This window comes from Dendrobates tinctorius, unplaced genomic scaffold (assembly GCF_039654945.1).
Source record: "Dendrobates tinctorius isolate UK_male_01 unplaced genomic scaffold, ASM3965494v1 ptg000003l, whole genome shotgun sequence".
NCBI classification, from domain to species: domain Eukaryota; kingdom Metazoa; phylum Chordata; class Amphibia; order Anura; family Dendrobatidae; genus Dendrobates; species Dendrobates tinctorius.
In genome coordinates, this window is record NW_027361671.1 from 57,554,701 (window position 1) to 57,568,334 (window position 13,634).

Here is a 13,634-nt window from a genome sequence, read left to right on the forward strand (position 1 = left end):
ACTGCCAGAGATGGTCAAATAAAGTACTCGCCTTTTTCTACCAGTCCCATACGAATGCAACGCTCCATTCTGATGAGGCATATCAGAGCCCCATTTTCTGGATTAATGAGGGTTTCAGTGGTCCATCGCCCAATGATCAGTAGGGTATCACCAATCCCATGAATAGGTGATGAATTTCAATGTCACGAATAACCCTGTAAATCAGATTATTTTACAGGAAAGAAACCAAGCAGTAGGACAGGAGAAAAATTCCAGCCAATTCGGATAAAATAATTCTATAATTTTATTTCATTTCTCCATCTGCAGCAACACTATGATATTCAGCTCTTCTCTTAAGGACTATAAGTATTTGTCCGGTCTGCCCTAAAAAGTAGTCAGTGACCTGCTCATTAGTAACATTTTTGCCCAGTAATGGTCTGATCTTGCTTCCATCAGTTAAGCCCAGGAGCACACACAGCTCGCTATACATTGATTATGATATCACTTGATCATTCATCTGCCACACTTAGTACTTCATTATCTGCCTGTCCAATGCTTGTGTACTCAGCAGTGGAAGACATCATCTTGATTCATGACTTGGGAGTGTGTTTTTTTTCTTTCTGCTGATATCCATCTGTTGTAGGTGCATGATTACCAGTGCAACATTCATGCACATGAATAGTGATGTGTCTCTGAAACCGATCCCAGATGTTGTATGTATGCTCCAATATTGTATGCAGCTGCCATTATGATGTCCAGCCTGCCCAGTGCTTTTAACATGCAATTTGTTTCCTTGTACAATTCCTTTATCTTTACAGTAGAGACGTGTTATTATTTCATGGTATATTTCATGTGTAACCTGTTAAGTGGTCTATATGTGATCATACATGCCAAGGATGATTATTCCTAAACTCTTGCAGCTGTGATACAGATTTTCCAGCTTTCCACTTTCCATGAGCTGACTGTGTTGATGACCATGACTTTATTCTGTAAAAATGTACATCTATGTTGAGATTGTGTTCACTTTGAAGTACAGGTCTTGACTGTATTAAATTGGTCAAACGGAAACATCTTCTCCAAGTAACTTCTGTTTCCACTCTGGATCCTAACGTGATTCTGACATATACTAGGAATTCATGCAGTGTCCGACTGGGGCGCCAAGGGACCACCAGTAACCAACTTCAGGGTCCCACTTTTCAGCTACATACACATGTGACATTGAGGATAATTACATTTATATAACCATGAACCGTTTAAATGAATAAGATGCTGCCTTTGTCTGTACTTAGTGATTCAAGTTTATTGTGCCAAGTGCTGCTCATATAAGAGGGTGGTGGCCTACTCTTGCACAGGGACCCACCGGAGGATTCTCCTGTTCTCCTGCCGGCCAGTCCAAGCTTGTGTTCATGCTTAATTATATCAATTTATAATATATAATGCTCTATTTTACTATGGATTCTGAAGGGACCAGATTTTCTAATTTTGCGGTAAATTCCGCATTTCTAGCTATTTTCTGTGTGTCTGGGGACGCGCGAAAAAAATCGCAGAAAAAAAGCACGGAAAAAACACACGTTTTCTGGGAAGGAGTCCTGTTTTTATGCAGAAATTTTCTGCATACGTGTGCACATAGCCTTACTCAAAAAAGAAAAAAAGAAAAAGATACACCAGCATATAATAAAAGCACATCCAAAATTGTTTCTCCTGACATAAAAGCAATCAACATTATTAATGACACATAATTTGTTACCAAACCAGGCATGATCTAAAAACATGTAAAAAGTACAACAAATGCGTACAGAACAAACCAACCTCACTGTAATTCATGTAATGCTACCACATGGACCAATATGGTATGAACGGGACCACAACCTTTGTAAACGTAGAATTACCCCTAGATACATCCCATAATTTATTCTAAAAAGGGGGGTAACTAAGAAAAACCAAACTATAAATACATATACACTAGTAAAAAAGAGGTCAAAATCTAAAAATAAAAACCAGAAAATCACATTGTATGATTCTTAAATAATTAAATTACATTTTATTGCATGAAATCAGTATTTGATACAATAGAAAAATAGAACTTAATATTTTGTACAGAAAAATATGTTTGCCATTATAGAGGTCAGACGTTTCCTGTAGTTCTTGGCCAAGTTTGCACACACTGAAGTGGGGATTTTGGCCCACTCCTCCATACAGATCTCCTTTCAGATGCTGTGCTTGGTGGGATTTGAACCCAGGACCCCAGTGCTGCAAGGCCGCAGTGCTAACCACTGAGCCACCATGCTGCCTCTTTAGCAAATTTTCAAAAAAATGACATGAAATCGCTTTGTATGTAATCAATGCACTCATCAGTAAAATATGGGTCTTTTGAGTCATTATGTATCTTTCTTATAGGGGCTTTATCCCAGCTTTCCCCGGGTCCACATTGATAAAATCTGTCTAGTATGGATCGGCTGATGCACTTGGTTACTTCTTAGTGTAAATACATTTGGTGAAAAAAAAGGGCAGCAATTACAAGTTGTGTTTTTATATTTGTTTGTATCCAATCGGTTGAAATTCATTGCAGATTTTACTTGTAATTTACGGCTGCAGCTACAGGCTGAAACCTGGTTTCCATGCAGAATGAATTCCAATAATGTATATTAGGTGTATTGGTATTTCTGTGGGATCCTCAAACTTTCTCATCTTGCTATTAAATTTAGAGAGAAGTTGACTGGTGGTGAAGCATTAACATGTATTCACTTTATGGAGAGTTAATGCATTATTGACTTTGCATAACTCTCTACAGAATAGTAATGAATCTAGTGGCTGAGTTACCGTACAGGGGCGATGCGGCTGTGTTTGATGGAATGCATGGAGCGATTTCCAATCAGTAAAAACTAGGCAATGCTTTTAATCAAGCTCGATGTCAACAATACTTGCATAATCTATTGTAAGTATTACAGTCTATTTCTTTCTGAAGAAAATCATTGTGCTCCCATACTTACGTACTAAGGTGCATTATTTAATGGATTACAAGTTTGTTCTGTTCATATCTTCAACAGATATCTCCAAATGTCTACGACTTCGTACAGCCATTGTGTATGCAACTCTGTATGCCCTCTAGTTTCTAGTTTGTAATTATATGAAAAGCTTGCCAAATGTTATGTTTCATTATATTGAAAAGAATACCTATAAAAAGGTATACGTGTGCAGATATATAGCGATATACCTAGCTAGACGTTTGCCAGGACACTTTATTGCACATTTTCCCAGTAACTCGCTAGAGAATGTCCAGAATTGAGAGTCCTCAGTGGTTGATAACTTTTAATGGCTAACTGAAAAGATGGTAACACATTGCAAGCTTTCGAGACTACTCAGGTCTCTTCATCAGGCTTGACTAATGCAAAATCTGAAGAGTCACATATTTATGCACAATACAGCATAGAAAAAATGCAATAGATACGACAAGTGACGTGAAGCAGAACTATCAATATGGGAGAGGGAGAAACATAAATATTGGACCAGTACATAGATAAGGAGTCCGGATGTTTTATAGTCCTCTGATTGGGGTCTCCTAATGTGTTGTGATGCCTCCACAAGGTCTTAAAAGCAAAAGCAGCATTTTTTCTATGCTGTATTGTGCATAAATATGTGACTCTTCGGATTTTGTATTAGTCTATGCCTGATGAAGAGACCTGAGTAGTCTCGAAAGCTTGCAATGTGTTACCATCTTTTCAGTTAGCCATTAAAAGATATCAACTACTGAGGACTCTCAATTCTGAATATTTTTCTATCTACTGGCTAACACGGTACAAAGATATACATCATTCCTGTAGAGAATGTCCTGAACTTTTTTCACAACCAAGCCTGAGCTACAGACACACACACACGTATGTATACCGTGTGTATATGTGTATGTGTGTATATGTATGTGTGTATATATATATATATATATATATATATATATATATATATATATAGAACAAAATTGAAAAAAAGCACAAAATAGGAAAAAGATTCGGGTGCAGGCCCTCCAGGTACATACCAAACCTCCAAATAGTCCATCAAAAAAGAAGGCAGCACACCATGTTAGTTTTCAATAAAGTGCTTTTCTAATAGCCCATGTGGCTATGTGCCCATGCAGCAAGGATGCAGGTTTTTTGATGGAATGAATATATATATATATATATATATATACTGTATATATAATTTATTTTTTCCGATTTCTTTTTTACACAAAGCCTAATATAGAAACTAAATGAACATGGACCCTGTTGTAAGTAAAAAGCAATGCCTATTTTTGTCTTGACCCACAAAGTAGGTTCACTTGGCATGTACTGTACTGGAGATCGGAGCAGTCTGCGGATTCTTCTGGGAGTTGCAGAGTACTGTTTGCTGCTGACTAGTGATGGTCGTGCAGTGAAAGGCTCGAGTGCTCTGTATTCGAATCGAGCAGGTCTGACGCTCGGACGTGCTCGATTTGAGTAGCGAGCATAATGGAAGTGAATTGCAAATTCAAGCTTTTTTCTGGAGGACAGAAAAATTCTCTCTCTTTCTCTGCACCCAGCTCAGTTAATTCACTTGCGGAGAGCCGAGCACTCTATCGAGTATCAAGCAGTGCCGAGCACACTCAACCATCACTGTTACTGACTAAATTGAGCCAGGTGAAGTGCCAGAATTGATACACAGGTGAGAGACTGTGGTCTATATCTGGGAGGAGAGGTGAAAAGACCTCTTGGTGTTCATCTCCAACAGGACTTGATAGACAGCTGGACATTATTCTGTACAGGTCAGCCCTCATCTGCCGGTATATGGACTGTTTATTTTGTTCCTTTATGCTGGAGAAAGGCTGTTTTTCGTGGTTCTGTAAGGTTATGCACTTCAATAAAACTCCCAGTTTGACCAAGGAAATACGTGCCTCTGTTAACCCTACTAGCTGCCCAAAAGTGACTGAATCCCTACAATGTATATGTAATTACCTGCCGAGACCTAGCATCCTTACTTACTCCTGCCAGCGAATCCCCACCAGACGCCTTGGGTCGTCTTCTGGCAAGGGCATTGTGTTAGCATTACGGTTGATCGAATACCTCCAAATAGCTATGGCGCTTCCTGAATAGCTGCATCGGTAACTCGGATACCTGGAGCGCTCCCGATAATCAGCTGTTTGGTGTCGCAGCTGCATGTGTCGGGGCTGTTTGACAGTCACAACGTTTGTATTGAGAGCCTGTGTGTTGGACTGTCCATGTATGTGTTGTAAGGAATTGGGTATACCTTGGATTTTTTCTGCGCTGCTGAATGATTCAAGGTCCGGGCATGTATTAATTCAGTTGTGGATTTATTCAACGCGTTTCAAAGTACAAGACTTCTTCATCAGGAACACCACAATGTCATGTATGTGTTGTACCTGTCACACAGCCGCAACACATACGGCTGTGGCGCCAAACAGCTGATTATCGGGAGCGCTCCAGGTATCCGGGTTACCGATGCAGCTATTCGGGAGGCGCAATAGCTGGAGCTATTCGATCAACCCTAGTGAGTCAGTGTAGGGCTTTTTTTGTAATACGAGTTGTATATGGTCAGAAACTGGCCATAAATCAACTTAGATGATTGTTTAGGAGAAGACTAGAGAACCAGCCGTCATACAAGCTCACTGATGAATTTCACTATTGAGTCATTCTGCGATTAGCTGTGAACTGTGACACATAGAAGCTGGAGAAGCTAAGCCGTCCAAAGATGCTTTGCAGCCAATATTACATGTATTTAGAAAAAATAAGTCTCCAACGGTGCTCATATTCTGTAAATGCAAACTATACATGTAGTGTGATCTGCAAGCAGTATGTAATAGAATATGATATGCTAAACCGATTTATATAGTTTTGAGGGAAATGATTCAGTATAATTTGTATTTTATGCGTGAAAATCTCTTCTTAGTTTAGGTGTCAAGAGGGTGGGGCTAATCAGTGATTGACAAGTCTTTCTCTAGGTACACTGATAAGTGTAAGGCTGTAAATCAATGATTAGGACCACCTCCTTGACCATGAAGTCTAGAATAAGCAATGAATTCAATATCATTAGCTCCCTATGTGAAGGTGGTCTAATTCATGTATAGGAGCTAATTCAACCTCAAGTATTTAGGGGATTTTCTTTGTCTGTTTTCTGTTATGTAGTGTGATACATGCCTGTATGACATTTCAAATTGATGATGTTAATGTGATGTGTTTTCTGGCATAAAGATAATAAGTCTTTATTTTATCTTCTAGAAAGTGGAGAAGATATTTGTGGAGTTTAACCACCAGGAACTTTTGGAGTTTTATAACAAGGTATGCATTGTTCACAAACGTGCCTTTATTTGTATTCTGTACCTCTGCCCTATTCATTGTTACAGCTGTGAAACCTGCAAGTGTAAGGCACATCTGCTGATCAGCACTGCTCTGCTAGTGATGCCATTATTAGCATATGGACTGCTAGAATACCCGCAGCTTGTTGCTTTATACCTTAGCAGTAATATAGAAAATAATATGCGCTCTTTATTGTCGTTGTCTCTGCTTGATATAACACGTGTTGCACGCAGCCAAGAGAAATCCAAGAGAATAACCAGCATCCTTCTAAAATTTTTAAAAGCTCACAGTGATATTGTCACTGCATATGTGATATCCTTACACTGCCATCCACCATGTAATATTTTAGCTCAATGCGATGAATTCTTGCCATACTAAGCTTCTCAATACCCAAAGGTATCAGTAAGACATCCACATTGTGTGCCCTGTATACTTTTAAAAAAAATAATTTTCCTTAAAGCACTACTCTGGTGTTTTGTTTTTTTCAGCACTGGAGTGGCGCTTTAAATGTAAGCCCCCTCCCCCAGTCATATACTCACACTCCGGCGCCTCTTACCAACGCCGCTCCGCTCTCAATGCAAGTCTATAAGAGCCAAAACAAGGTACTCGTAGACTTGTATTGAAAAGTGACCTGTGATGCACTCCAGCAGGTCAGTTTTTGCCAGAAACTGACTGGAGTGACGCTACAAAAGAAACAAGGGACTACCGGTGATTAAGAGACAAGGGGCCGGGAAATTACATTTAAAGCACCACTCCAGCAGTGCAATTAAAAAATACACTTAAGTGGTTCTTTAAAGGGCACTGCCAGCCATAGTATAGACATTCTCATATGTATGCAAGTAAATAAAAAGCTGATAACAAAAGTCTGGCACTTGTATGTACCTATACTTAGTGGTATTGACGTTTTCTTCTTCTGGTTTTTACTTTTAACCAAGTGACAAACAATATGGCTGCACTTACTTTTGTCACAATTGACCGCCACAACTGGTTAAAGACTTATTCCAATCTTCTAAGATGGGAAAATTTGCAAAGTGCTTGTAAAAATAATCAGTTTTGTAATTTAATTATTCAAATTGGTCCATTTTCCCCTAATTTTGGTAAAATAAATGTATTTTGTTGTTTACTGCTTCTTGCTATTGGGATGTGCATTGCTTGCTTACAAGCTGTTTTATAGTAAGCTTGTAAGCTCTGCATTGAAGATGGCCAGTGGGATTGCTGGAGCATGTGGTTATTTTCGGATAAGGCTAACTTCAGTTTCACTGCGTTTCCAATGCTGCAGAGACAACAGTGCCTTCCATAGCAGCATTGTAAGTGCAGAGTTCAGACTAGCAGCACAACACCACCACTGGCCTGAAATGTCAATCAAGCAGGAGCACATGGTACCTCCGGCAATCCAGAAGTTGAGAACATGAAACTTAAAGCATAAAAACTATACATACAAAAAGGTTGCCATATGAGCTAGCATCTAGTTTGATCATTTTAGAGGGGGTATCCTGGACTTTACAAAAAGAAATGTATCTAAGCACTAACAGGTAAATGAAACTTAACTGCCTGTTGTGCCCGACGCCATTCTTCCCTGGCACAGAGCGGTCATAGATCTCTCCTGCCGGGGATTCAGCTGCCTTTGCTGAAGCGACGGGGTGTGACTTCCGAGGTCATTCTGTTTGACAGCCAGCACCCCCTGTTAGGCAGCACTGATCCGGCTGTCAATCAGAATGACCTCGGAAGTCGCGCCCACACGGAACAGAAAAGAAGCCTCTGCTCTGTAGACATGATGTCAGCAGAGGCTTCTGAATCCCCGACAGGACAGACCATTCTTTGCCGGGGAAGAATGGCTCAGGGCACAACAGGCAGGCAAGTTGAAATTACCTGCCTGTTTGTGCTTAGATACTTTTTTTTGTAAAGTACCCTCTTTAATGGAAAATATTATTTATATTAAATGAAGATCTTTCTTTAGTGAGGACCTTCGACCATGAAATGTAGTATAGAAGAGTAATATGCAGAAAACCCCTATTAGAGAGGTGACCTTTTCATGCTGCAAACTGAACCAAAAGGTTATTCTATAATGCATGTCACTTTTAGACAGACTTTGTCATTGCCTCCCAAGCAACTAACACTTGGAAAGGAAAATAAAAAAATAAGCTAAATAGTTCTCGTAGAATAAAACTAAAGAGAATTGGGATATCAGTAAGTTTGAAAATATTGGATATTACATGATAGGAGATACGGTAAATGCTTTTATTAGAGATTCTTAATGTTCATGAGAAAGTAAAAAAGATAATTTACATAAAAAAAACGGGAAATTAGTAAGAAACAAGAGAGAGAACACTACACTATTTCTGATGTAGAAAAAAAGATTTAAAAAAAAACTCAAATGATGAATCTGGCCCTTGATGTTTAAGTCACTTTTTTTTTTAATTGTGTTATTTGCTGAAGATTTTTGTCCCATATTCATCAAAATGGCACATGGGTGATGAAATTTTTTGCAAAATAAAACAGCTCTTTATTTTTTTTACCCTGAAAAAAAACACATGTTCTGCTAAAATGGCGCAAAATTTGCACCAAAATATCTGACATGCAGGAGGGGACTGGAGTACATTTATACAAAAATTTTGCGACCTCACAATTTAATGAGTCAGCTGACAACATCTAGAAACCCCCAACTCAGCCTACAATGGTGAACATAAAAATAAAAACAGACGAACACAACTAATATTACTATAAAAGAAGCGCAGTGTAAAAGAAGAGTTAGGGTGTGTGCAGACGCTGCGGAATCCGCTGCTGATTAATCCGCACGGATTTTGCAAAAACCGCAGATAAACCGCAGGTCAAAAGACCTGCGGATTATCTGCGGTTTTGCCTGCGGTTTGGTCCTGCGGATTCACCATCTCCACAATGGTGGAGATAGGAACCCGCTGCGGATTCCGCAGAAAGAATTGACATGTCAATTCTTTCTGCAGTTTCAAAACCGCAGCAAATCCGCGCGGATTTTTCCGCTACGTCTACACAGCGGTTTTTGTTTTCCATTCATTTGAATGGTACTGTACACCGCAGCTAAAACTGCTGCGGGTCCGCAGCGGCCAAAACCACTGCGGAAACGCAGCGGAATCCGCAGCGTGTGCACGTACCCTTAGAATCAAATGACAAACCGGCTGAAAACAGCAAGAACTAGACAGAAAAGGATGCAAAAATTAATTGTGCCCAAGGAATAAAAGTAAGAATATTAGGAAGAACCATGATTTATATATAATAATAATAATCTTTATTTATATAGCGCCAACATATTCCGCAGCGCTTTACAGTTGAACAGTTTCAAACACAACAGTCATAAGTAACAACATTAACAATACAATAATTAAAGCGAAATAAGACGACCCTGCTCGTGGAGCTTACAATCTACAATGAGGTGGGGGAGATACAAAGCACAGGTTTGTATTTACAATGATGTATTTACAATGACGGTCCAGCCATCTTCAGGGGGTGGGGGTTAGATGGAGATAGTGAATGGGCTACACACATACAAACATGACTTTGATTACTGAATGTGATAGGCCGCTCTGAACAAATGTGTTTTGAGCGAGCGCCTAAAACTATGCAAATTGTGGATGGTCCTAATATCTTGGGGTAGAGCATTCCAGAGGATTGGCGCAGCACGGGAGAAGTCTTGGAGTCGGGAGTGGGAGGTACGGATTAGGGCAGAGGTTAGTCGAAAGTCATTTGCAGAGCGCAGCGGTCGGTTAGGCCGATAGACAGAAATGAGGGAGGAGATGTAAGGGGGTGCCGCACTGTGGAGAGCTTTGTGGGTGAGAACAAGTACTTTGAATTGTACCCTGTAATGAATTGGCAGCCAGTGTAACGACTGGCGAAGAGCGGACGCGTCTGAGTAACGATTAGCCAGATGGACAACCCTGGCTGCTGCATTAAGGATAGACTGGAGAGGGGAGAGTCGAGTGAGAGGGAGGCCAATTAATAGAGCATTACAGTAGTCCAGGCGGGAGTGGATCAGGGCGACAGTGAGAGTTTTTGTTGTTTCCATGGTGAGAAAAGGGCGGATTCTAGAGATGTTCTTTAGGTGTAAGCAGCATGAGCGGGCAAGAGATTGTATATGGGAGGTGAAGGAGAGATCGGAGTCGAACATAACACCCAGACAGCGCGCCTGCTGTCGGGGTGTTATTATGGTGCCACCCACAGAGAGGGAAATGTCAGATTTAGGGAGGTTAGTAGATGGTGGGATCAGAAGAAGTTCAGTTTTGGAGAGGTTGAGTTTCAGATAGAGAGCAGACATGATGTTGGAGACTGCAGACAGACAGTCAGTGGCGTTCTGTAGTACAGCGGAGGTAAGGTCAGGGGATGATGTGTACAGTTGTGTGTCATCAGCATAAAGATGGTACTGAAAGCCAAATCTGCTGATGGTCTGTCCAATTGGGGCCGTATAGAGAGAGAAGAGAAGGGGGCCAAGGACTGAGCCCTGAGGTACCCCAACAGTGAGAGGAAGAGGAGATGAAGTGGAGCCAGAAAACAGAACACTGAAGGAGCGGTCGGAAAGATAGGAGGAGAACCAGGAAAGAGCAGTGTCCTTAATGCCTAGTGACTGGAGCCTAGAGAGTAGGAGAGGATGGTCAACAGTGTCGAAAGCTGCAGAAAGGTCGAGAAGAATGAGCAGAGAGTGGTCACCATTACGTTTTGCTGTCAGAAGGTCATTGGTCACTTTGATGAGTGCAGTTTCTGTCGAATGTTGGGGGCGGAAACCGGACTGTGAAGGGTCTAGGAGGGAGTGAGTGGAGAGGTAACGGGTAAGGCGTGAGTATATCAGGCACTCCAAGAGTTTAGAGATGAAGGGGAGATTGGAGACTGGTCTGTAGTTGTTTGTGCAGGATGGGTCGAGGGTGGGTTTCTTTAGTAATGGAGTAATGATAGAGTGTTTGAAGGAGGAGGGGAAAATGCCAGAGGAGAGGGAGAGATTAAAGATTGTAGTTAGGTGAGTTGTGACGACTGGGGAGAGAGACTGGAGGAGATGTGAGGGAATGGGGTCGGTTGTGCATGTAGTCGGACGAGAAGAGGAGAGGAGCCTGGAGACTTCTTCTTCTGTGATGGGAGCAAATGTGGAGAGTGAGCCAGGGGAAATGCAGGGAGGGATGGGAGTCACTGAACTTGGTGATTGGGAGCGGATTTCCTGACGGATATTGTCTATTTTCTCTATAAAGTGGGAGGCCAGGTCATCAGCGCAAATGTCTGTGATAGGGGCTTGTGCTTTTGGCCTGAGGAGGGAGTGAAAGGTGTCAAAAAGTTTCTTGGGATTGTTGGATAGTGAGGAGATCAGGGTGGTGAAGTAGGTCTGTTTGGCGAAATGTTTTCAGAAGAAATAAAAACCTATAATACACAAAATATTTGTACTGGTCTCTATTTTAAAGTATAATGAACTAAAGCAAGAGGAAATTAAGCAGAAAAAATATGGAAAGGAAAATTTGGATGGATGGATGGAAGGCCTTCCATTGGCATGCCAGATCCAGGTCCTGGGACCTGGAGGACGACACATGTAGTGTCGAAACATGTCATCCAAAATGGACTAACTGTATGCAAAATTGTTATTGAAGAAACCTGGTACTTTTTTAATGGATAAATAAAAGCTATATTTTACCCTACCATTGGACTGATCGATGGAGAAACAAGAACTATTTCCTTTACATGTAAGGATTTATCCCAATTTGTTTTCCGTGCGAACTGCTACCACAGGCTGGACTTATTCCTGGTTTTCTTCAAAGCGGTGAGCTGGCTGTGCCAAAAAACTCTTTTTTTTCTTATGTATATATACTGTATATACATATACAGTTAGGTCCATATATATTTGGACAGAGACAACATTTTTCTAATTTTGGTTCTAAACATTACCACAATGAATTTGAAACAAAACAATTCAGATGCAGTTGAAGTTCAGACTTTCAGCTTTAATTTGAGGGTATCCACATTAAAATTGGATGAAGGGCTTAGGAGTTTCAGCTCCTTAACATGTGCCACCCTGGTTTTAAAGGGACCAAAAGTAATTGGATAGATTAAATAAATGTAAATAAAATGTTCATTTCTAGTACTTGGTTGAAAACCCTTTGTTGGCAATGACTGAGATCGCTGTGTGTGACACTTATCAGTGACCGGCCACCCTGCCGGTTATTGCTGATCTTCCTGGAATGGCCAGGACATTTTTTTGATCGCTGGTCTCCCGCTGGCCAGCACACATCGCTGCGTGTGACAGGCGGGAGACCAGCGATCAGCGCGCTGGTAATTAAGGTAAACGTCGGGTTTCTAAGCGGCACGCAGCTCTTAGAAACCCGATGTGTACCTTAATTACCAGCGCGCTGGTGCAGGGAGCTGGTAACCAAGGTACACATTGGGTTTCTAAGTGCTGCGCCCTGCTTAGAAACCCGATGTGTACCTTGGTTACAAGCTTGTTACCCTCCTGTCGCTGGTGCTGATCGCTGGGGAAGCTGCCTGTTTGGCAGCTCACCAGCAATCATGTAGCGACACACCAGCGATCCTTACAAGGTAATATCGTTGTCGGGATCACTGGTGCGTTGCTATGTGTGACGGGGGCCTAACACTTTTATTATCAGTTTGCATTGCAGTCACAGCTACGTCCGTGAATGACATGCACACCTATGACCTTCATACACCTCTGTACATATCCTGGGGAGAATACACAGGGACCCCTACCTGTGACATCGGTCACTGCTTCCCCATTGCAATCCCAACTACGCCTGTAACTGCAAGGCATTCCCATAGCCTCAATACGCCTCCGTGCGTATCCTGGGGAGAACACACAGAGCCCTCTAGCTGTAACAGGTGTCACTGCCTCACTATATATATATATATATATATATATATATATATATATATCTCAAAAAAAGGGCAGCACTACCAAAATTATACAATTGGTGCAAAACCTATTCAGCAGTGTCCAAACAGCCAAGTTAATAAAAGTAAAAAATAGGCAGCACTTTATCAGGCTTGATAAAGACGGGTCACCGTTGAAATGTTGCCACCTGAGGATCAGTAAGGTATCCATTTTTTTTCACATTTAATTTGGAGTGCTGCCTATTTTTTTTTACATATATATATATATATATATATATACAGTATCTACTGACCCAGAGTTTCCATAGTGTCTGCCCATTCAGACTTATTACAGACAGTTGCATGATCAGTGAATGTTAAGTTTTATTTCTTAACAACTTTATGAAAAAATATCAGATTTAGTAGCTCTTTGGAATATTAGGTGGCGTATGTCCCACATTATCCTGCCAAGCCTTTATCTCGTGTATCCAAATCTTTCCTTTGCAT

The 13,634-nt window shown here is 41.0% G+C and overlaps 1 protein-coding gene across 2 annotated transcripts in view; it reads left to right on the forward strand.

Annotated features, from left to right (window-relative positions):
* The window catches only part of COMMD10 (COMM domain containing 10), a 520,550-nt gene that overhangs the window by 493,656 nt on the left and 13,260 nt on the right, over nt 1–13,634 (forward strand). For both annotated transcript variants that reach the window (XM_073553629.1, XM_073553782.1), the window contains one exon: nt 6,225–6,284. In XM_073553629.1, coding sequence (XP_073409730.1) covers nt 6,225–6,284 — 60 coding nt within the window. The remainder of the gene's footprint in view (nt 1–6,224; nt 6,285–13,634) is intronic.